This window comes from Zingiber officinale, chromosome 4A (assembly GCF_018446385.1).
Source record: "Zingiber officinale cultivar Zhangliang chromosome 4A, Zo_v1.1, whole genome shotgun sequence".
Taxonomy (NCBI): domain Eukaryota; kingdom Viridiplantae; phylum Streptophyta; class Magnoliopsida; order Zingiberales; family Zingiberaceae; genus Zingiber; species Zingiber officinale.
The window spans coordinates 61,346,102-61,371,750 of record NC_055992.1 but is presented as its reverse complement, the minus strand read 5'-3'; the positions used below and the strand labels follow the sequence as shown (position 1 = coordinate 61,371,750).

At 41.7% G+C, this 25,649-nt stretch overlaps 2 protein-coding genes and 1 pseudogene across 2 annotated transcripts; all 3 read left to right on the top strand.

Annotated features, from left to right (window-relative positions):
* Positions 1-8,441: 8,441 nt before the first annotated feature.
* On the top strand, positions 8,442-10,101 carry LOC121969956 (flotillin-like protein 1). The gene is made up of 2 exons (XM_042520288.1): positions 8,442-9,427; positions 9,523-10,101. The coding sequence occupies exons 1-2, from the start codon at positions 8,495-8,497 to the stop codon at positions 10,024-10,026; spliced, it is 1,437 nt and encodes a 478-aa protein (XP_042376222.1). The 5' UTR covers positions 8,442-8,494; the 3' UTR covers positions 10,027-10,101.
* A 4,634-nt stretch (positions 10,102-14,735) lies between these two features.
* On the top strand, positions 14,736-22,126 carry LOC121972419. The gene is made up of 2 exons (XM_042524089.1): positions 14,736-14,901; positions 21,813-22,126. Exons 1-2 carry the CDS (start codon positions 14,736-14,738, stop codon positions 22,124-22,126), a joined length of 480 nt encoding a protein of 159 aa, XP_042380023.1.
* A 1,203-nt stretch (positions 22,127-23,329) lies between these two features.
* Positions 23,330-25,412, top strand: LOC121973328 (annotated as a pseudogene).
* The last annotated feature ends 237 nt before the right edge of the window (positions 25,413-25,649 follow it).

Sequence of the window (25,649 nt, the reverse complement as noted above, 5' to 3'; positions counted from 1 at the left end):
CGTCCACTCGACAAGGGAGTGGGATCGACATACTGCTTATCTCCCCGCAAGAAGAGCGAATGTAGTTGTCCGTTCGGCTAGAATACCAGGCCACTAATAACGAAGCTGAGTACGAAGCGCTTATAGCCGGCCTACAAGGCGCTCGGCATGTCAGCGCTAGCAAGGTTCTAATCCACTCTGATTCTCAATTAGCTACTCAACAGCTGACTGCAGCATTCGGGATCAGCAACACGTGACTCAAGCCATACGCCGAAGCTTTGAAAAGCTGAAGGCTAACTTTCAAGAGGTAATCATCTAGAAGATCCCTTGAACGGAGAACCAAACGGCGGACGAGCTGGCCAAACTGGCAAGCTCACTCTCTCCAACTGTCATTGCACAGCCGATCGAGAAAGTATCTTTGGTGGCGTACATCGATCGGATGGAGGGACTCACCTTCCCTAACGATTGGAGGACAGCGATAGTAGAGTTTTTACGATCGGGAGCCACGTCATCCGATCGGGAAGAAACCCACTTATTAAGAAGAAGAGCTGGTCGTTTCATCCTGATTGGGGATCAGCTCTACAAAAAGGCTTTCTCCAGACCTCGGCTTAAGTGTGTTAGCTCGGAGGACATCGACTGCATTTTGCGAGAAGTACATCAAGGCTCCTGCGGAGGACATCCGGGCAGCCGGTCGCTAGCGAGGAAGATTCTGTTGGCTGGATATTTTTTGCCTACCTTACAGGAAGACGCCACTCGGATAGTGGCCACTTGCCTGTCCTGCCAGAGGTACCATAACCTTTCGCATCGACCCACTGAGGAAATGAAGGCTTCCATAGTATCATGCCCGTTCAACCAATGAGGTATGGACATCGTGGGGCCCTTCCCCATGGTGACAGGTCAATGGAAGTTTTTGCTGGTCGCAGTGGATTATTTCTCCAAGTGGGTCGAAGTCGAGCCGTTGGCAAGAATAACCGAGCAGATGGTCCAGAAATTTATATGGCAGCACATCATCTGTCGATTCGAGATTCTGCGTCGACTCGTCTCAGACAATGGTAGACAGTTCACCGAGCAGAAACTCAAAGGATGGTGTGAGGGGTATGACATTCAGCAGACCTTCACCTCTGTAGCATACCCTCAGAGCAACGGATAGGCTGAAGTCGCTAATCAGGAGATCTTGCAGATCTTGCGGGTTTAGCTCGACGACATCGGAGGGAACTGGGTGGATGAGCTCCCCGGCATGCTATGGGAAATCCTCACGACCCCTAAGGAAGGCATGGGGGTAATGCCATTCCACTTGGTGTATGGAGGTGAAGCGGTCGTCCCCGTCGAGATCGGAGTCGAGTTCGATCGGATATAGAACTACAATAAGGACAACGTCGAGCGGAGGCTATTGGAGCGGGAACTGGTGGATGAAGCGTGCGATCAGGCCGCCATTCGACTGATGGCTTACAGGCAAAGAATGCGGCAAAACTACAATCGGAGGGTGATTTTGAGGTCGTTCCAGGTTGGGGACCTCGTGTGGAAGAAGGTAAAGTCGATCGGCGATGTCACCAAACTGAAGGCTCCCTGGGCCGGACCCTTCAAGGACGTGGAAAAGCTCTGCTCGGGTGCTTACTACCTAGAGGATGAAGAAGGGTGGTGACTAGAACATCCTTGGAGCACGAACCATCTCCAGTCGTACTGAGCTGGATGAAAGGTGCGCCAATGTAATTGAGGTCGTGTATTTTTCATTTTTCCTGCTTCCTTTGAGTGCAGGACTGAAATCAAAAGTGAAAGGTTACCAAATTTTTGGTCGAGCGTCGACCTTAAACTCCTGCCTTAGAAGATCGTCGAGCGGCGACGTTAAACCCAGGTCTCTACCGACGGTCGAGCGGCGACCTTAAACTCCTGCCTTAGAAGACCATCGAGCGGCGACGTTAAACCCAAGTCTCCACCGACAGTCTAGCGACGACCTTAAACTCCTGCCTTAGAAGATCGTCGAGCGGCAATGTTAAACCCAGGTCTCCATCGACAACCGAGCGGCGACCTTAAACTCCTGCCTTAGAAGACCATCGAGCGACAACGTTAAACTCAGATCTCCATCGACGGTCGAGCGGTGACCTTAAACTCCTACCTTAGAAGACCGTCGAGCGGCGACGTTAAACCCAGGTCTCCATCGATGGTCGAGCGGCGACCTTAAACTCCTGCCTTAGAAAATCGTCGAGCGGCGACATTAAACCCATGTCTCCACTGACGGTCAAGTGGCGACCTTAAACTCCTACCTTAAAAGACCGTTGAGCGGCAACGTTAAACCAGGTCTCCACCGACTGTCGAGAGGCGACCTTAAACACCTAACTTCGTTAAATCGTCGAGCGGCAACGTTAAACCCTAGAGTCGAGCGGCGACTATAAACCCCAAGGTTGAGCTACAACGTTAAGCCCAGGAGGTATGACCCTAGCGAATTTATCAATAATGAAAATACGGTCGTAGCGCCCGTTCGAGATTATACAGTCAGATACTTGCGAAAAGGAAAGCAAACATATGAAGAGAAACCACAAAAGGACTTCATTGATAACAAGTTAAACACTGCCGAATGATGGGAATACATTCAAACCCCACGGAATCTCTCCTCACTCAATGGGCTCAAAAATCTCATTAGGTATAGAATTGAGAAGCTGGGCGTGGTCAACGGCGGTGTTGGTCATGTTAGTTAGAGCTCTAGAGCTAATCATTTGATGATTGTTGTATGGACTCATTGTATCATATTCTTATGTTTATAAATGCATTTGTTTATGGTTATTATACTTACTTGTATTGGTGCCAAATAACTAAGTATAATAGCGTCCTTGAGTAGAAGGTTCTTACCTATATCAATCGATTGGTTGAATCGATAGTGAGATGATATAGGGAACACTACTCTTAATCATTCCTAGTCAAGTATTAACATTCAGGGACAATGTTAATGCGACGAGACTAGCATGTAGGTCAACTCGATGACTTGATCTCACAAGTCATGGATATGGAGATATCAAGTTGACACATGGGTATGCATTGAAGAATGTATACTGAATGACCCGCCATGAAAAAGTATTATGGATCGTTATATGAGTGTCATATACTTTCTCATGTCGCTATTAGTATGACTATTAGTCCTTGGACTTGAAGTCACCATGGTTCCCTACATAATGAGTTGCATACTTTGGCTTCGTCAAACATCACCCGTAACTAGTTGGACTATAAAGGCGATTACTGGTATGTAACAAATTATGCGGAGGGATGTGAGTGATGTAGATGAGATCTATCCCTCATATATGATAGGAGTGACATCATTATTCTTGATAGAGTGAGACCACTAAGTGCATGGCCATGCCCAAATGAGTCAATATGAGATGTTGAGCTCATTTGATTGAGTGAGTCTACTTGGAGTTCAAGATTTAGATTGATTAGAGGATGATACGGTCTATACCTCACATTAATCAATCTAGATGTCTAGAATAGAAGGACATTGTCACATATTGTGAAGAGTCACAATTAGTAGTTATAAGGTGATGTTGGATCTCAACATTCTTGTAACTTGGGTAGTAATGATGTGTTGCTAGATACCGCTCATTACTTATGCTTCTAAATGGGTTTAGGAGCATTGCCAACGTTACAAGAACCTATAGGGTCACACACAAAGGGCAATTAGATGGAGATTAGGTTCATATGATGAACCAAGAGGATTAGGTTCATGTGATGAACCAAATTGGATTAAGAGTAATCCAAAGTAAACTAATTGAGTTGGACTCAATTTGGTTCATGTATTAAATGAGTCTAATTTGGACTTAGACTCATTGAGCCAATTTAATTCAATGAATAGAGATTCATTAAATTAAAAATTGACTTGAACCAATGGTTAGATTTGATCAACCATGGGAGAGAAGTGGTCAAGTTTGACTTGACTTGAGAGGAAGATGAAAGGTCAAGTTTGACTTGACCATTGCCACCTCATTTGTGAGTTGGCATTGAGTGGGCTAATTATGATGTGTCACATCATCAAGGATAGCACATGTGTGTGCCACCTCATGAGGGAGATCAAGAGTTGTGACTCTTGATATCCCATGGAGGTTTAAAAGCCTTCTTGAAGTGGCCGACCACTTAACTTAATGGTGAGTTTCATTTTGGTTTTGTAACCTTCTTCTTCTTTCTCTTCTCATCTTCTTCTCCCTCTCCTCCACCTTGGCCGAACCTTCAAAGGTGCTAGCACACCTTTTGTTTGATTTTTCTCCACCTAATCGTTCGTGTGGATACATATAGAGGAGTGTCCACTTGATCACTCTCAAGATCCGGCAAACTTGGACGAGCGGGATAAGGGAAGGGCTTCGCATCAAGGGTAATCACTCTATCATTTAGATCTAGAGTAGATCTAGGTTTAGAAACTCATACACGTAAAGTTTTTGAAATTATTTTCTTCACACGGATCCGGTGGCATGGGATTTCGAGGTTTCTGCAACGCAAAAAGCGATTTTTGCCGTTCGAAAATCCCAACAGGTCAGAGTTTCGGGGAGGTGGCCATTCTCCTTTAGCTGGCTGAATGTTGCGCCGATGGCCAACTCAAATGATTGGACGATCCGGTTAGCCACCCTTTCCAGGAAGGGGTCCGAGCAGAGGTATTCCTACCTCAGGACCGCGAAGTGACCCGATTCAGCCTCCTGGTAGACCTTCAGGGCCGAACGAGAAGCCTCTAGAGCATCCTCTAGGGCCTTCACTTTTCCCTAAAGGTCAGTCTCCCAAGCCAAACGACTCTCTCGCTCGGCGGCTAAAAGGTCCTCCGCCTTTTTGAGCTTCTCAGCCAAGTTCCGAGCTTCCTGGTTCTTCAAGTCCAGGTCAGCAACAGCTCGATTTTTTCTAGTTGTAGCCAGGTCGATCTTTTGGTCATACGTCTTTATTTGCGCTTCGAGCCGACCCAACATAGTATCCTGCCTGGAGGACTTCAGCTGCTCGGCCTCCAGTAGTTTGTTGGCCTTCTCCAGATCGACCTTCAATTGGGCGATAGATGGCCCCTGGGAAGAAGATGCTCCGTCGGAGATCTTCAATTTCTTTAGCTCGTCCTCCACAAGGGAAAGCTACTGACACACTGCGATGCTTTCCACCAAATACTGCCAGCAAACAAGATAAATGATTCACGCTAACCGGAGGTAACATTTGACTTACTGTTAGATACCTACGCCAGTGGGCATTTCCATGTGGTTGTTGGAAAGCACCCCCGGAGGCGCCATTGCCGCTCACACCCTAGCTTCTTCCCAGATATAGGCGAGCCGCCCGCGAAAGTAGACCTGATGCTCGGGGGTATTAGGTTGGTCACTCGGTGCGAGCAAGTCATCTGTGGGCAAGCGCAGAATGGCACTGATGGACTGCCGCCTGCTCGGTGCTGATTGAGAAGAAGCCGCCGGGACGGGAAGAACCGCGGACCGCATGATGCGCCGCGGAGCCAGAGGTAAAGTCGTGAGCAGCTGGGCAGCAATGGGATTCAGTGGGAGATCGGCCAAGGAAGGAGTCCAGTCGGAGGAAATGACTTCAACTGTTTCAGGAGCGACTGGAGATGGAGTGCCTCCCCGCTCGGAAGCTTGCATGGCCGAAGTGGCGGAGCGGGAGGGTGTGTCCGTTCGGCGTCTCTTATGCCGAATAAGCGACACCTCATCACCCGAAGACCCCCGAGCCCTCAGTATGGACGGCGGGTGGCACTTCTGAGACCAGGCGCGGGTCAGTCGACCCTTCTAGACTGGGCGTTCGTTCGGCGGTCCCCTCATCCACAGTTGGGGTCTCCCCAAGTGTACCTTCCTGTGAGCCGACCGGGATCAAGCCGAGCCTTTCCATCTCCTTTGCTATAGCTGCTTTGATCTTAGCTTGCTTGACCTTCATAATACTGGCTGCTCGGGAGCGCATCATGATATCGACTGCAAAAAAAAAGGAAAGAATCAGTTAGACTCAAGAGGAAAAGGTCTAGAAATCTCTTACCTAAGTTGCTCGGGAGCTTCGTTCGGATCAGACTCAGCCCGAACATGTACATAACGCCTTCCGACAGCAGCCTGTGGATGTTGAACTTCAGGTCGGCCAACATGTTAGTTGCATGGAGGTATTCCGGCCGGGTCTTGCACTTCTTCAGACCTGGTTGAGGTGGAAGCTCGACCTGCCATTTGGTCTAGAAGCTTGGTCGTTCTGGGAGTCGCAGGTAGAAAAAAAAATACTATTTCTAGTGTTTGTTTGAAGTAGTCATTTTGTCAAAAAAAACCAGGTCGATCTGAGACTGGAAGAGGTAGGTGCCCAGCTCGGACTACTTAGGATAATAGAAGAAGTGGAAGGCCTGAGGAGTTAAAGGAATACTGTGCTCCGAAAGGAGTTAAACAAGACCACTACGCTGCACAGGAGGCGAAAGGAATTGGGGACGAGCTGCGCTAAGGGGACTCCGAAATAGTTGCAAACTTCGGTGATGAAGGGATGGATGGGGAATCGAAGACCGGCCATAAATTGGTCTCGGAAAAAACACACAATGCCAGTCGGTGGGTTATGGGGTCGGTCGGACGATGAAGTCAGAACGATTTCATGGTCAGCGGGAAGGTCGAAGGCATTTATGAAGCTCGCAGCGTCGTTCGCGTCGAACCTCGTCTCTATAGTGGTATACCAAGGTCCGGGCACAGGGTCGGACGGCTGAGAAGAGCTCGCCAATGCCGGAAAGCAAGAACAAGTGATTCGACGGAGAAGACGATCGGGAAAAACCAAGCGGACACAGGAAAAAGGAATGACTATGAACGCTACAAAGAAGCTAAGATTGCGAAAGATCGAAGAGATTACGGCGGGAGAGATTGCTGAAGGAGAAAGTCGAGGTTCGCCAAAGCACTGGACACGAGCAGAATCGCCGGAGAACACGAGGAAGACGTCGAACAGAAGTCGACACTGTGGCTTTATAAAGCGTGGCTTGACCGACTAGAGTCGTCTGATTTAGGGCACGGGAATCAGAGCGCACATCCAACCGTTGAATTTGAACCGCCAAACGTCACATCAGAAGCTGTCAACTCGGGCGTGCGACGACTGCGGTGGAGACATGTGACATCCTCCCACGGGACAACATTTAATGAGCACCATCATTAAGCGTGGGTGCGTGCTCGTCCTTAATGGGGATGATTTGCACGAATTCCGAGGAGATTCGGGTGACATCAGTGTTGACCGCGCGGGTCGCGCCCATCCGAAGACGCCGAAGGAGAAATTTCCCAAGTGTAAGTCCTCAGGGTGATGAACGGCCTAGGAGATCAGCCCTACGTGGATTGATCATTGGCCGATCAGCCAATCGGTCACCAGACTATTTGTCCAGTCAGTCGGACTTGCAGCCTCCTTCGACTAGACTTGAGGGGGAGGCACGTGATCCGGTGGTAGGGTGGGGCCCGCCTGATAGAGGGTCAAGATGGTCAACGCCCCGGGAGTTCGTCCGATCAAGCGACCCTTCCACCCCTATCAGCGCAAGGAATACCCGATCCGGCACTACGACAGCTCGGCTAAATACCGAGCTTCCGATGCTCAGAAAGCTCAAGCATAGAAGGACGAAGGCCGAGCGGCCATCCCACTCGGTTGAATAGTGGACGCAACCCCGATCAAGCAAGCACAGCTCCCTCGCTCGACAAGACGGAGCCGAGACAGCGGACCATTGGCCGAGCGACCTTTCCCGCTCGGCCCGGCCATGATGTCACCCGGACGACGGACTGGCAGAGCGGTTCTCTCACTTGGCCCAATAACGGATAAAAGGAGCAGTTGACGATATCTTCCTAGGGACGAATGTCACCGACAGGCGGCATGACTGATGGCATGGTCAAATGGTGAATCGTACAGTGGAAGTTTTCACTGTCACGTCAGGGATATGCTCAGACTGTTAAGGTATAGCGTCGTCAGACACACTTTTCTGACACGTCATTTCCAGGTACTCTTTGAGAAGCATGCATGCCTTGGGAAGCGTGTGCGTGCCTCCCGGGAGCCCTATATAAGGATTCTCAGGCTTCGACGAAGGTATGTTCACTGCCACTGTGGCTACAGTTATGCTGCTGTTCTTTTCTCTTCTCTACTTCATTCGCTTACCGCCGATGACTAATTTGAGCGTTGGAGGGTTATCGCCGGAGAATCCCTCCCAGGCTCGACACTAACGATTTATGGTTGCAGGCTTAGCTCGTTGGAGGTCCACGTCATCTTCAGTCTACATCTAATTAATATGAGCGTCATTTTTCTAATGTCCGTCGACTCGACTCTCGGACAAGAACACCATATTATATATTATAAATATTAATGACCCATGACCTTTCTTCCTATTATTCTTCTTTTTCTTTTAATAACCATTAGAAAGCAATTCAACTAATGCGGCTGCGCGCCCACCTTATTATCGACCGTTTACTCCCGGCCGAGTCGTCGCTTCGTCCCTATAAATACACTAGCTCTCATATTTCTCATTTCACGATTCATCCCTGCGAATTGCGATATACACCCAAAGTTAGTTAAAAATTCTTAATTGATCAGAATGGTATTCTACAAAGTCGCCGGCGCATCGGAGTACCTGGCGATCACCGGATATGGTGTTCGTGATATTAAGCTGGCGAAGAAGGCCTTCGTCCTCCCTGGTCAGCGCTGCACCAAATTCGACATGTCCCCCGTCAACTACACTTTCGAGGTCCAGGCCATGAGCGCCGAGAAGCTCCCCTTCATCCTCCCCGCCGTCTTTACTATTGGCCCCCGCGTCGACTCCCGCGACTCCCTTCTCCTCTACGCCAAGCTCATCTCCCCCCACGACAAGCTTTCCAGCCACGTTAAAGAGCTTGTGCAGGGCGTCATCGAGGGTGAGACCCGCGTGCTTGCTGCCTCCATGACCATGGAGCAGATCTTCAAGGGCACCAAAACCTTCAAGCAAGAGGTGTTCGAGAAGGTTCAGCTGGAGCTCAACCAGTTCGGTCTCATCATTTACAACGCCAACGTCAAGCAGCTAGTCGACGTCAAGGACCACGAGTACTTCTCTTATTTGGGGCAGAAAACGCAGCAAGAGGCCGCCAACCAGGCCAAGGTCGACGTCGCCGAGGCCAGAATGAAAGGCGAGATCGGCTCCAAGGTACGGGACGGCCAGACCAAGCAGAACGCGTCCAAGATCGATGCAGAGACGAAGATTTACTCGACGCAGAGAGAAGGGGAAGGGATAAAGGTGGAGTCAAAGGTGAAATCCGAGGTCAAGATTTATCAAAACATGAGGGAAGCAGAGGTGGCAGAGGCCAACGCGGATCTGGCTATGAAAAAGGCAGAGTGGCAGCGGCAGGCCAAGGTGGCCGAGGTTGAGGGCACCAAGGCGGTAGCTATAAGGGAAGCTGAGCTACAACTGGAGGTGGAGCGGAGGAATGCGCTGAGGGAGACCGAGAAGCTCAGGGCAGAGTTGCTCAGTAAAGCTTTAGTTGACTACGACATGAAGGTTCGCTCCTCTTTTTCTTTCCCCCTTAATTGCGCAGTCAATTTGTTCGACAAGATTAGGCGGAGCAGGAAGCTACGTTTGAGCTTTGCGTGCAGGTACAAGAGGCAAATTGGGAGCTGTACAAGCGACAGAAGGAAGCCGAAGGCCTCCTGTACGAGCAGGAGAAGCTTGCGGAAGGGCGCAGAGCCACGTCTGAGGCCGCGCGTTTCGCACGGCAGAATGAGGCGGAAGCAGAGCTTTACGCCAAGAAGAAGGAGGCAGAGGGCTTGGTGGCAATGGCACAAGCACAAAAGCTGTACATCGCTTCGCTGCTTGAGGCGCTTGACGGAAATTACTCAGCGCTCCGGGACTACCTCATGATCAACGGCGGGACGTACCAGGACATGGCGCGGCTTAACGCGGAGGCCGTCCGCGGTCTGCAGCCAAAGATAAGCGTGTGGACTAACGGCAGCGGCGATGGTGCGGAAGGAGGAGGGGCGATGAAGGAGATGGCCGGAGTCTACAGAATGTTGCCGCCGCTGCTGAAGACGGTGCAGGAGCAGACCGGAATAGAGCCGCCGACTTGGATGGCGAAAATGACGGAGACGGCAATTGTTTGATTGATGAATATTACTTCTATAATATCGCATTGTTGTGAATCGCGCAGTGTATGGTAATTTCAATTATATTTATGTTTCCTTTTTCAATAAACTAATATTTTATTTGAAATAATATTAAGTAATTAAGGGCATCCATAATGATTAGAACCCATTGTGAGCTCCTTCATTGCCACAATCTTTTAACAATTCCCTCATGGATCCTACACTTTTTATTATATATAATTCTCACTTCTCCTTTATATTTTACATTATACACCATTAATTTTTTATAAAATTTAAATTTATAAATTGCTAACATAAAACAACATTAATAATTAAAAAAAATACATAAATATTACAATGCATCAAATAAAAAGACATAAATTATAATAATATATAAAAATAAACGTAAACTCATCTACACCAAGCCATGTCTCTGTTTAATTTTTTTTACCATTTCTTCATGTAAATAAAGTTGTCCTGGTGTCATCTCACTAGTATCCTTCATAAGAATTTCATAATCCTTATGAAAGATCTCGGCTTCCCACAAAGTCATTTTTTGGATTTGATATTCTTTAATATTTTGCCATTCTTTGTCGATGTTATGTTCCATTGTGTCGCCCTCTCTAGCTTTAATTTTTTCTACCATTTTTTCATGTAAATAAAGTTGTCCTGGTGTCATCTCACTAGTATCCTTCATAAGAATTTCATAATCCTTATGAAAGATCTCGGCTTCCCACAAAGCCATTTTTTGGATTTGATATTTTTTAATATCTTGCCATTCTTTGTCGATGTTATGTTCCATTGTGTCGCCCTTTCTAGCTTTAGATTTGTCATTTCTCTTCGTTGCCTTTTGCCCTATAGGGTGAATGCGGACTTCAGAGTCATCTAAATCAACACTTGTATCTGGATTTGATGTTGAAGTGTTTCCCCCTGATTTGGATGTCCTTGCCTTCTTGTTAGAGTAATAAGCAATTGATTGTGGAGTATATTTCTCATATTCTTTGAGAACCCTCCACACATGCATATACTTAAAATCCTTGCCTTTGTTGTTGGCTTTCTACATATTCAATGCATTCTCCAACACATTCTCGTTACACCAATTGCTTTGCCGATACGTATAAAAATTATTATAAGTTGCAGAAAATTCATTTACCATCGGTGCAAACCTATAATAATATGGTTTCAACAGCTGATAACTTCTCGTCATAGATCCAGTGGGGCGATGTTTATTGTAGTAATCAGTTATACGTTTCCAAAAAGCTTCATTGCTTACATTCCAACAGCTGATAACTTCTCGTCATAGATCCTTCTGGTCTTTACCACTGATTGCATCATTGCTTATAGTTGCCCATGACTTCGCAAGGACCACATCTTCATCGAGAGACCAAAATCTTCGTTTCGATTCATTTTCCTCCAGCTCAATTTCACGCTCCTCTTATGATGAGTGTGGTGGCAATTGAGTTGCAAGAACAGATGATGGTGTTAGAGATTCTTTGTCGCTGATAGATGGATCAATATTTGCCTTTCTTGATTCATTTGAATCTATGATAGGTGGTTGAGTAGGAGAAAATACGCAAGGATAAGGCATCACAAGTTCGCTACCCATTGCTGACCAATCTTGGGATGGATACATACCAAATGGAGCTGAGGCGACGTTACTTGGATTCCACGTCTGCAAAAAATTTTGAGAACTTTGAGAATTTGAAAAATTTGGAGAATATTGTGGAATATATTAAATATTTTGAACATTTAGAGGATATTATGGGTGAGAGTAAATATGAGGATATTGGATATTTGGAGGAGTGCGAGTATTTTGAGAAGATGTATTTCCTTCCGTATTTGAAAAATTCAAAAGATTTGTAAAAGAAGTATTGAGATTTTCATCAATCTCGAATACAAATAGAGAATAAAAGGAAGAAATGAGTTGAGAGCAAAGATAGCAATGGAATGAATGAAATATATCCCATATTTATACATTTTTTTATATATTAAATAATTAAATTAAAACGTTGAACAACGGCTAAAAATTAGTCGTTGTTCAACGGCATGCAACCTGTAAATTAACCGTTGCTCTCTTGTCTTTTTTTAAATTATTAAAAAAATTTAAATATAAAAAAAAAATTAAAATCCCCTAAGAAGCGGCTCTAACCACAGAACCACTTATGAAAAACCTCCCTCCCAGTATGGAAGGGAGATTTCTCATTTATGTAACGTTATAGTGGGACTGTGAATGCTCTAATACTTCTTCTTATTTATTTTTATTTTTATTTAGTTGTCAGTCGGTGAATAGCTTACAGCTACTAATTAGGATAATCAGTAAGGTCCATAGAAAATTTATTTCTATCACGATGTATTAATCTAATATTTTTAGATAACTGTCTATTAAAAAAAATTATCTTCTAATTGACCGGATCTTACCCTCAATCGGGAGAACCCCTACTGCATAGTTACCCCGAGGACTTCTTTCTCTTTATTTAACCTTTGATCTCATACCATCATCAACAATAAGAGATTAGGTCATATCATCTATAACATGGACAACAATGCCTAGCCTGACGATTGAACGATAAAATTGTGGTTTACGGGCTTAAATACACCTGGCATTGACTCACGGCCTGTGGTAGTAAATTTATACTAATTAATATACAAATAAAATACAATGCCAATGTGGTAGGACTATGTAGCGCAAGTAGAGAAACATACTCGCTGGATATCATCAAAGCTGCGATATAGGGAGAAAACAATAAACTTATCTCATTAATTTATGGGAACAATTAATTTTTATTTTATTTATTTTTATATTTGACTTGATTGTTTGAATTAATTCTTCCAATGTCATATTTACTTTATTCTTAACTTAGAATTAGAATGACTAAATAAGAAAAATAGAATATCCTACCTAGTGTACCTAGTTAAGTGAAATTGGCAGAAATTAATTCACTTAATCTTAATTTAGTTACACTAAAAATTTATATTAAGTTAGTTAAGTGTATAATTTCTTTTATTGTCTTTAAGTGTATAATTTCTTTTATTGTCTTTGTCTAAGGATATGATCGTTCTAAAGTAAACCCCTAACCTCACCACAAACTAGAAATTGGTTTAAAAAAAATACTCACTTAATTGATATAAAACTAAACCTGAATTTAACTTTCAAATCATCACTAATTAATTAAGTAAAATTGAATAACTCGTAAAACCCATATGTTGATTAGAATGGGTGAGATGTAAGTTTACCAGTATGCTTTTTCGTTATGCATAAAGCCAGTATTAAGTTAATAGCGTAGATTTTTCATCTCTGTTACTAAATATTATTACATATACAATATCATTGAACTAGCCTAGACACTATCATAGATTTCATGCATCTATAATCTAGGCAGGTCTGGCATCTCACAAATACCTATGATAAATGATATGGTGTATAAAGATAGGGCCTGATAAGATCATGTAGTCAGAAATCAAAGAGATATAACAGTCAGAAGTCAAGGGGATGTGACACTCAAAAGTTAAAAGGACGTGACAGCCAGCAGTTAGGAGGAAAAACAAGGAGTTAGACCACCTAACGTCATCAATCGCATATTTCCCGGTCAGATATAGATATATCAGGGTCTCATATCTGAGACATAAAATACAACCTGGGGTAATGTCTGACTTGCCCCGACTGGTCGGGTTTCCTCAACTTGGTCAGTATAGTCAAGTCTGGTACTTTTAGTAAGATAATTCCCGATTGGCCTTTCAGTGATCCAAGCGTGAAAGAGGGGACCCTTATCATAGCTCATCTCCCTCATCAAGACTCGAGTCAATTGGCACACTCGAACGGACATCCCGAGCTGTTCGTAACTAAACCCGAGCGGGACAGAAGGCATTAAGCGACAACAATGTCAGGGAATCGTAACATTTTGTCAGGGAATAACTGTCATACGTCAAGGAATATTCCAATGGTCTGCTACCCTCTGCAAATGGAGCCTTCTTTCCACCAATAGGAGGCCACCGTACACCTTCTCTCACCCGACAGGCTCTGATACCTGACATTCTCTAACAACATGTAGGCTCTGAAGGTACGCAGCATCATTTAAAAAGGGAGGTCCTCTCCCTTAGCTAAGTACGCGCACATTCGCACTCATCTTCTATAGTTCTGTTTTTCTTTCGTACATTGTTCTTTTGAGGGAAAAGGACTTGACTTTAGCGTCGGAGGGCCTGCGCCAAGGACTTTTTCCCTGATTTCTGGTCTCTAACGTTCCGTGTTCTTATCTGAGTGTGCGCAGAGCGTAAGTACTGTCGGTCTCGTCACTACTATCCTTGAGGTCCACCTGGAGGTCCACCTTTCTGGTGTGCACACGCTAGGTGTGTCCAAATTGCCTCTCTGTCAACACCAACGCCATCTCAGTCGGCCTTCATCTGACTTAGATTCTGAACAAGATCAATTTGGCACCGTCTGTGGGAACTTCCTTCACCTGTTCTGGAGCATGACGATGAAGGATACATGAAGGATCAACTTCACCATGACAGTAGGAGAGTACGAACTGTTCAAGGAGGACAAAAGGCGAGCGGCTTCCGAAAAATAGACAACTGCTTCACAACCACCCAAAATGCCTGCAGTTTCAAAGGACCAGACCCACATTTCCGACAGGGGGTCTAAGAGGAAATAGTTTGAGACTTTCGCCTAAGCCTTTTATCGCGAGCCCTACCCAGACTATTATAATAAGAAAGAGCAGCACCAGGTCTCCATGGTTGAGAGTTCCCCGCCTAGAGATCAGAAGAAGGGGAAATCTATAGTCCCTCGGGAGGAGCTGAGGGAGATGTCTAAGGAGAAAGTGTCATTCTCTCTAAGGGTACTTGAAGAGAAGCTATCGAAGGGCTACAAGCCTCCAACTATTAGAGAATACAATGGAAGTAAGGACCCAAAGGATCATCTCTAAAAATTTCGGAACGCTGCATTGCTGCACCAATATAGCAATGTCATCAAGTGTCGAGTGTTCTTGAACACTCTATCTGGCTAGACACAAAAGTGGTTCGATGGATTGCCGAACGGATCCATCACCTACTTTCAAGACTTCAAGAATGCTTTCCTGTGCCATTTTACCAATAGTAGGAAGTATCAGAAGACAGACCACTGTCTCTTCGCCCTCAAGCAAGGGTCTACGAAACCCTTGAGAAGATATATCAAGCGCATCAACCAGGTAGCCCAGGACGTCTCGTCAGCTACCTCAGAGATCTTGATGAGCGCCTTCTCCCACGGTCTGGTGGAGGGGGAGTTATTGTTGGTTAGTCCTAAAAAAATCATACCGGTTCCACTGTACAAAAATTTTGTACAAGTGTCGAACCTTTTCTTAAATAACCTACTGTGTTCTATAGAAGTTAAATTAGGAATCGCAGATGGAACTTAACATCATTGATTCCAAATTTAACTTATTTGTTCTTAATGGTTTAGATTTGGATCGCAAGCGGAACTTAACACTATTGATCCAAATCCACCTATGTTATTAATTTCATTAAATATTAATTTCCAAAATTGGCTTCCAGGACTGCATGGCGAGGCACATGGCCTTCTTGGATATGGGAGTAACCACCACTGCCTAGACAAAGCCTTTTAAGGAAAAACTAATATTTAATTTCCTTAAATAACTCTAGGTAAACCAAAAAGAACAATCGAATCACAAATTCGAAAACCAAAACAAAAAGAAACACATCTTCGAAACAAATCCGAAAATCTAGAATCTAATGCCTCTTGTGTTTGGTATTTCCAAAAATAACTATACAAAGAAAACTAGTATGATGCGGAAAACAATTACTAGTTATACCTTTCTTTGTAAGCAAATAACCTCTTGATCTTCTACCGTATTCCTCTTCTTATCCCGGACGTTGTGTGGGCAACGATCTACCGAGATGAGAATCCACCTAAGCCACCTTCTTCTCCAAGCATGATTCGGCCACCACAAATATTCCATGAATAGATGTGGTTCGGTCACCACCACCAAGCTCCAAGGGATACTTCCTTTCTCTCCTTCTTCTCCATGCTAAAATCCGGCCATCTTCAAGCTCCATGAGATTACAAGGTCCGGCCAATGAAGAAGAAAGAAAAGGAAGAGGGAAAAATAATAGGGCCGGTCACCACCAAGGAAGAAAAGAGAGGAAGAAAAATAATAGAGTCGTTCACTATGAAGGCACCTCTACCTCCTCTTTTATATTCCTTGGTCTTGGCAAATAAGGAAATTTAATTAAAAACTTCCTTAATTCTTTTTCCATGATTTTTTTTTATTTAATTAAAAACAATTTTCCTTTTTATTACATGGCCGACCACTTATTTCCCCAAAACAAGGAGAGTTTTAATTAAAACAAAAATTAACACTTCCTAATTTGTTTCCGAAAATTTATAAAAAAATTCTCCAATAATTTTTCCTTCATGGGTTATAAAAAGAAAATTTTATAAATTAAAATCTTTCTTTTAAACATGTGGATAATTTCCAAAAAGGAAAGTTATCTCTAAAAATTAAAATCTCTTTTCAATCTACAAATAAGGAAAGATATCAAATCTTTTCTTAATCTTTTGTAGAAACTAATAAAAGAGAATATTTAATTTTTAAAACTCTCTTTTAAATTATGATCATGGTTAAAAGGGAAAGTTTTCTCAAAATTAAAATCTCCTTTCAATCTACAAATAAGGAAAGATTTCAAATCTTTTCTTAATCTTTTGTAGAAAGCTATAAAAGGAAAGATTTAAATTTTAAACTCTCTTTTAAAACCATGATATCCATATAAGAAATAATTTTAATAAAAATCCTTTTTAATATTCTAGTGGCCGGCCACCTAAGCTTGGGACCCAAGCTTTGGTCGGCCACCAACTTGGCTCATCCACTTGGTCTTGGCCGGTCCTAGCTTGGGTTCCAAGCTAGCTTGGTCGGCCCCATTAGGATGGGTAAGAAGGTGGGTATGTGGTGGGTATAAATCTCTATATACAAGAGGCTACGATAGGGACAGAGAGGAGGAATTGATTTTGGTCTCTCGATGAAATTAAGCATTCCGTGTTCGCCCCGAACACATAACTTAACTTCATCAATAATAATTCATTACACTAAAGAACTATTATTGAACTACCGCACCAATTCCAAATTACATTTTGGGCTCCTTCTTATTATGAGTGTGTTAGTCTCCCTGTGTTTAAGATAATGAATGTCCACTAATTAAATGAGTTACTGACAACTTACTTAATTAATATCTTAGTCCAAGAGTAGTACCACTCAACCTTATCATCATGTCGGACTAAGTCCACCTGCAGGGTTTAACATGACAATCCTTATGAGCTCCTCTTGGGGTCATTCTCAACCTAGATCACTAGGACACAGTTTTCTTTTATAATCAACAACACACACTATAAGTGATATCATTTCCCAACTTATCGGACTTATTGATTTATCAAACTAAATCTCACCCATTGATATATTAAAGAAATAAATATCAAATATATGTGCTTGTTATTATATTAGGATTAAGAGTACACACTTCCATAATAACTAAGATCTAGTTCTTTTATCAAGACAGTATAAAAAGAACTTACCTAAAATGGTCCTACTCAACACACTTAGAGTGTACTAGTGTAATTTATTAGTCAAGATAAACTAATACCTAATTACACTACGACTATTATAATGGTTCGTTCCTTTCCATCTTAGTCGTGAGCAACTGTTTATAATTTATAAGGTGTTGATAACATGATACTCTGTGTATGACACCACACACCATGTTATCTACAATATAAATTAATTGAACAACTACATTTATCATAAATATAGACATTTGACTAATGTGATTCTTATTTCTAGATAAATGTTTATACCAAAAGCTAGGCTTTTAGTATACATCCTTACAATCTCCCACTTATACTAAAAGACTAAGCTGTCATATCTGCTGCCATACATCTGATTCCCAACCCTTCAACATGCCCATCAAAAGCTCTTGCCTTAAGGGCCTTAGTGAAAAGATCTTCTAGTTTATCACTTGATGCAATCTAAGCAGCAACAACTTCTCCTCGTTATACGATTTCTCGTATTGGGTAGTGCTTGCGCTCTATTGTGTTTACTTGCCTTATGGACTTATGGTTTCTTCGAGTTTGTTACTGCACCAAATTATTTTGGCCAAACCAGAAATCATATCTAAGTCTATCTTGAAGTATCTGAGCCATACAGCTTCTATGGCTACCTCAGAGGCTGCCATATACTCAGCTTCTATGGTGGAGTCCGAAAAAGCACCTATGCTTATCACTCTTCCATAGTTATGACTTTACCTCCTAAAGTAAACACAAAACCCCGAGGTTGACTTACTATTGTCCCTTTCCGATTGGATGTTAAAATCCATGCAACCCACAGGGAACAAATTACCTGCCTTGTAAGCTAGCATATAATCTCTAGTGCCTCTAAGGTATTTCAATATATGCTTTGTCACAGACAAATGTCCTTGTCCAGAGTTGCTTTGATATCTGCTAACCATGCCCACGGTAAAGCAGATATCCAGTCTCGTACACAGCATTGCATACATTAGACTTCCTACAGCCGAAGCATAAGGAACTGCCTTCATGTCCTTTATTTCCTTTGATGTCTTTTGAGACATCTCTTTAGATAAAGCTACTCCATGCCTAAAAGGTAAGAAACCTTTCTTGGAGTTCTACATGCTAAAACGAGCTAAGATTGTTTCGATATATGAAGCTTGGGATAAGAAAAATATATTCTTTTCTTGCGATCCCTTTGATCCCAAGAATATATACATTTTCCCAAGTCCTTCATATCAAATTATTTTGGACAACCATACCCTTACTTCTGACAACACTTTGATATTGTTTCCAACTACCAAAAATATTATCTACGTATAGTACAAGAAATACTACCACGTTTCCATCACACTCTTTGTATACACAAGACTCATTCGGTTAAATCCATAGGTCTGGACTACTTTATTAAACCGGATGTTCCAAGACCTTGAAGATTTACTTCAGTCCATAGACTGATTGAGCTTACACACAAGATGCTCTTTGCTCTTTGCAATGATCCCTTCTGGTTGCTATATATGGATGTTTTCTTCAAGACTTCCATTAAGGAAAGCTGCCTTGACATCCACTTGCTAAATCTCATAGTCCATATGAGAAGTAATAGATAAAAGAATCCGAATAGACTTGAGCATGACTACAGGTGGAAAAGTTTCCTTTTTCAACAAGCCTTGCTTTGAAAGTTTCTACCTTCCTGTCTATCCCTCTTTTCCTATTGTAGACTAATTTTCACCCAATGGCTTTTACACCATTTGGTGATTTTATAAGCTCCCAGACTCTATTAGAATACATATATTCTAATTTTGTATTTATTGCTCTTTGTAAAGATGCTGCATCTTTATCTTGGAGTGCTTCGTCATATGTCCGGGGATCAGGTTCATGTCCACCAGGGATATAGTTCAAAGACTCTCCCAAAACATGAATCTTTTAGGTTGCCTAACAACCCTCCCACTATGACGAGGCACTTTATGCAATTGTGTATTATTTGTGATATGTGTTGCAGTTTCTTGTGATATTTCATCTTGTACAGTTGGTACTAGGTTAGACGTGCCCTTTAATTTCCTTAAGAACAATTTTTACTCATGGGCTTGTGGTTCATAGTATAGTCCTTTTCTAAAATCGAGCATTGGTGCCAACAATGACCTTCCGATTTTAAGGACTATAAATCTCTTTTCGTTTTTCTAGGATAACTCACAAACAAGTGAACTCCTGCCCAACTTATCAGTGTCTCTCATGTGCTGACCACCCAAATCCGAATATGCTTCAGAGTAGGCTTATGCCCATTCTGCAATTCTATGGGAGTAGAGAGTTCTGACTTAGAAGGTACTATGTTCACTTCCGTTTCCAGTGTATATCCTTAAAACGAATTTGGTAATTTTCTGAATAACTCATCATCGATCTAATTATTCCATAAGAGTCTTATACTTTCTTTCCACTACACCATTCTGTTGGGGTGTACCAGGTGTAGTTAGTTGGGATTGAATCCCTTCTTCTGATAAGTGACTCCTAAACTCTCCCAAGAGGTACTTGCCACTATGATATTACCATAGTGACTTGATACTTTTACTTTGACGTTTCTCCGCATTAGCCTTGTACTCTTTGAACTAATCAAAGCACTTAGTCTTGCGGTGCATCAAGTAAATATATCTATATTTCAAATAGTTGTCAAAATATTCGAACCTACCTCTTGTCTGGATAGTCATAGGACCACACATATCAGAATGAACCAATTCCAACACATCCTCAGCTCTATACCCCTTAGACTTAAAAGCTTCTTGGTTATTTTTCCTTCCAAGTAAGACTCGCAGGTTGGAAAGATTTCCACTACCAATGAACCCAAGAGTTCATTAATTATTATTATTCTTTGAATCCTACTCAAGTTAATATAACCTAGCCTTAGACTGCCAAGGATGTGATTGGTTCATTTTTGAAGATTGTTTTCTCTTATTTAGAAAATATGTTATTAATTTTCATTTATTGCATCGTGGGAGTTATTGGATTATAAATTGTCAACCAATGTACCAACAAATATCTTTCCTATTTTCTTGATAACAAGTTTGTTATCAAAATATCTATTCTTCGATAGTTTAGAAACCGAAATCAAATTCTTTCTAAACTTGGTACGTAAAGATAATTTCTTAAAATCCATATTTTATTCCTATCAGAGGATAAGCATTTCCCACTGCAATAGCTACCACTTTTGCAGCAGTGCCCATGTAGACGGTGACTTCTCCTTCATATAGTTATCAGGTTTCATGGAACCTCTGCAATGAATTACATACATGATCAGTAACTACCGTATCTACACACTAGGTACCGGTAGATAACACCACTAATCATGTATTAACTAATGAATGAAATACACCTATTTTGTTCTTAGTTTTAAGTGGACAGTCTACCTAAATGTCCAAGTCCTATTTCCAATCATTACAATTGGGACTACTAAGTCTATTCTATAGTATAAGAACTAGGGGATTGACAAACATTTTAAATCCTAAGAATCACAAAAATATTTGGTCAAGACCAACAACTTAAAATCCCCATGAATTTTGTATGCCACGATAGTGTGAACGTATACAAAATCAAAGAGGAGATTTTATCCATTAATTTTATTATCTCGTCATTCTATCTTTATGACAAATAAAATTAATAGTTGGTCTATCAAATATTTGGTCAAAACTTTTGAATTTAAAATAACATTGATTCCTCAAACAATATTATTTAAATTCACCAACACTTCAAACACCGTGAATTTTGCATGCCACGATAGTGTGGACGTATACAAAATTGAACATTTGTAAGAGGATGGTTTTACCCATTAATTATCTTGTCAATAAGTCTTTATGACAAATAAAATTACCTCAAACACCGTGACTTTTGTATGCCACGATAGTGTGGACGTATATAAAACCAAACATTTGTTAGAGGGGTTTTTCCCATTAATTTTATTTTCTTGTCAAACTGACAAATAAAATTACCTCATACATCATGAATTTTTGTATGCCACGATAGTGTGGACGTATACAAAATCTCAACATTTGTAAGAGGGGGTTTTAATTTTATTATCTTGTCAACCTATCTTTATGACAAATTAATAGTTGGTTTTCTTCGGTCATACAAATAATAGCAGTGACTCCGATGGGGAGGATACTATTAGACGTGCCTAAGTGTATACCATTACTTGACACTAAGTCCTCCTCCCTCCTCCTCCTCCTTTCTCTCTTCTTCCCTTCCTCCCTCTCCGCGGTGGTGATTGCCCAATCGCCAGCCTCGTCGTCCAACATCTCCACTGTCTACAACATCCTCCAGGAGTACAACCTCCCTCCCGGCATCCTCCCCGACAACGTCAAGTCTTTCTCTATCGCTTCCAACGGCTACTTCGTCATCGATCTCTACGGAGAGTGCTACGTCGACTTCGAGTACGTCGTCTACTACGCCCCACGCGTGTCTGGCTTCCTCGGCTACGGCTCCATCTCCAACCTCGAGGGTGTCCAGATCCGGAGTTATCTCATCTGGTACGGCGTCAACTACATCAAGGTCGACCTCCCCTATTCCGATTTCGTCTACATCCAGTTCGGCTAGGTCACTCGCAAGCTCGGCATTGACCAGTTCCAACACATACACTCTTGCAGAGGGAATCTCTCTCTGTTTCAGCGCACCAAGAAGGTTGTCCGTTTAGCATTCGAGGTAATGCCACTGTGTAGTTTTTGCATTTACAATAGATTTACTTTAGTCCATGAGTCAGAGAGACATTCCAAGTAGCAAAGTCAGAGAGACTTTGCTGGTGCCAGCCTCAACAACATCTAGCTTGACTCCCTGCTGGCGTATTACCTCAATGGTGACTTTGCCTTCCTTGCCAACTTCACAAATCATTTATTAATTAACTCTTTTTAATGTTTTCATAGATATGGAATTCCATAGGTTGTAATAGATTTATTAATTAACCCTTTATTTTATGCAAGTATGTCTATGATGGGGAATTTTGTTATTGGTTATATATTGAACCATTTTTTTCCATTTCAGAATATTTTTGTTCCCCAACATTAAGCAAGTCATGTGAAAGAAAGAACCATACTGCCTTTTTTACAAGAATTTTTGTAAGAAAGCAGTTGCAATCAACATGAGTTGTAAATTTTACATATACTACTTTATGCATTTCATTATACACTCTAGTCGGTGAACTTCAATTTGTCCATGGACTATGTAAGTTTGTCATGCACTATTCATTCCCTTGGAAAAATGCTTGAAATTAACAGAATTTAATCTCTATCGTACATAATTTCCATTCAGGATGACAACAGATATAACTCAAGTAGAGGTGCACATTTAAATCTCAAACGTGCAGAAAAAGCTCGCATATTGATTAACAAGATTCCAGGTATGATTTGCACAACCTTGATAAATTTAATTTTAGGTAAAATAATGGCATGAAGCCATGAGGTAAGGAATGTATCTGATCCACCTGGTGAAATAGGTTTGCTTTTTGAGTAATTATGATGATTTTCTTTTTTGTCTCCCTTTTACATATTTAACATACACTTGGTACTTGGACACTTTACAGTGGCTGCTTGTGACTTGTTGATTATTGTTTGCATTTATGTGCCTTATCTGACGATTCTCATGACTTGCCTTGAAACAAGGTAGTAGTAAATTCTATAATTGTGTGAGTGTAGCTGATGGGTAACTTTTGATTACAAAATGTGTATTATAACCAAGTTAATTGCTGATCTTTGTTGGTGTTCGTTTGAACAGATTATTTATGTGGAAGCATGTGAGAGTGGCAGTATCTTTGAAGATTTAATGCCAGAAGACCTTAATGTATATGTGACAACAGCATCCAATGCTGTTGAAAGTAGCTGGGGAACCTACTGTCCTGGGATGGATCCTCCACCACCATCGGAATATATGACTTGCCTTGGTGACTTGTATAGCGTTGCATGGATGGAAGACAGGTTTGAGTTTTATACCTAAACAAGTCATATCTGTTGTCAAGTTCAAAAGGTCTAAACATTTTATTGCATTTGATTTATTTTTTTTCATGTTAATGGGCTGACATTAGATTGTTTGGTTCCGCTAAGGATTTTTTTTTTAAAATGTATTTCCTTCTTCAGTGATTTTGTTTCTTTTGAGATGAAACAACAAAGAGGCACTGAAGTACAACAAATTGGATTAGAGCATCGAATCCAAGTTCAATTGTTGAATTTTCTGATTAGTAACTTAGTTTTAATTACAAGATGTTAGTGCATTACAGAATAGCTACACTTTTAAGTCTTGCTAATGACATAGCTTTATTTGTTTAAAATTTCCCCAAGAAAATTTTGCTTCGGACATTAAATGCTTTTTACCTTTTACTCTTCTCAAAGCCATAACTTGGTCTTTCTTGAAAAACTTTGTCAAGAAATTAGCGTGTGGTTACTATTGTCACAATAACAGAATGTAAATTTTATTGCTGCAAAAGTCATATCTTGGTTCTTAATTTTGACACAGCCTGGTGTGCTAACTCATTTAAAAGATAAAAAGGAGCCAGAACTTCCATTTGTAATGGTATTCCTATTTTTAAGGGTAGAAATCCTCCAAACATAGGAGCCTTTTCAATATGATGGCATTGCTAACCTTCTAATTATATTTATGGCAGTGAGAATCACAATCTAAAGGAGGAAACGGTTGGGAAACAGTATGAGTCAGTAAGTTCCTGTTAATCTCTATTATAGTCCTCTTCTTGTTTTTTTGAAGGGTTTCTCTGATAATGTGTTCAGGTGAAGATGAGGACATCAAACCAGAACACATACAGTGTAGGGTCTCATGTGATGGAGTATGGTGATAAGAATGTAAAACCTGAGAAGTTGTACCTTTACCAGGGCTTTGACCCTGCCAATGCCAATTTAACTGAGAATGCACTTCGCCTCAGCAAGCAGATGGGAGTCATCAATCAGAGAGATGCTGACCTCCTATTCTTATGGCACATGGTGAGTGAAGAACACTTCATTTTCCCTTATTATTTTTATGCTATTTCCATTCGTGGCAATGATTTAACTTGGAGACTGAATGATTTAATAAGAACATTGTATCTTTGGTACCAATCTAAGGGCCTAGTACCAAGGGATGTGTGAGTGACCTTGATTTCTAGCATATTGATCGATAATGTTATATTTAACCTGTGAACTTGGAGCAATGGAGAGAAAAACTATATACACGGATTTCATATGTAAGTAGGAAACATGGCATTTCAATTGGTTTTAACTATCAGTAATGTCTTTCAACTGATTTAGACCCATTTGTCGATCTTTTCATGCAGTTTCCATCTTTCAACACTGCAGATTCTGTTTTGGAGCACCTTTTTAACCCCTTGCATTGTTCTTATAACTTAACAACCTAGTGTTTGCTTTCAGTATGAAAGATTAGAGGAAGGGTCAAACAAAAAGAAGAAAATTCTCTCGGAGATCACTGATATGATGATGCACAGAGCACACCTTGACAGTAGCATCAAACTCATCGGCAATCTAATTTTTGGATCGGATGTTGCACCTTCAGTCCTCAAAACCATGAGGCCATCTAGTCAGGCTCTGGTTGATGATTGGGTTTGCTTGAAAATAGTGGTAAATATTGTGCTCTAGCGTATTCATCTTCACAATCTATTTTATTAAACATGACCATGTGTTAACAAAAAACCTTAGGTCCAAGCACGCGAGTTACATTGTGGATTGCTCACTCAATATGGCATGAAGTATATGCGAGCTTTCGCAAACATATGTAACGAGGGTGTCTCGAAGGATGCGATGGAAGAAGCTTGTGGTAATGCTTGCGGAAGTACAACTCAGCTAAGTGGAGTCCCTTTATCCATGGCTACAGTGCATGATCTTGTATCTCAAAATTGCACGTCTAGTGCAATGTAAGCTCATTAGTGCTCATACATAAATATATACACACTGGCAGTAGGAATAGTCATATGCTTACTTAAACTTGTTCAAGGGTGTTGTTTCAGATAGCCAGAGCCACCTAAAATCTCGGTCTTGATATTTTAATTGATAATTCATGTTAGCTAATATAATTAATTTTGTTAGTTAGAGCCCTAGAGCCAATCATTTGATGATTGTATGGACTCATT

Excerpts from the sequence above, each read along its gene's own strand:
- LOC121969956 (XM_042520288.1), top strand. The coding sequence starts at position 8,495 with ATGGTATTCTACAAAGTCGCCGGCGCATCGGAGTACCTGGCGATCACC. Across the intron at positions 9,428-9,522 it reads TAGTTGACTACGACATGAAG|GTACAAGAGGCAAATTGGGA; the intron begins GTTCGCTCCTCT and ends CTTTGCGTGCAG.
- LOC121972419 (XM_042524089.1), top strand. The coding sequence starts at position 14,736 with ATGGTTGAGAGTTCCCCGCCTAGAGATCAGAAGAAGGGGAAATCTATA. Across the intron at positions 14,902-21,812 it reads TATTAGAGAATACAATGGAA|CCTCGTCGTCCAACATCTCC; the intron begins GTAAGGACCCAA and ends CCCAATCGCCAG.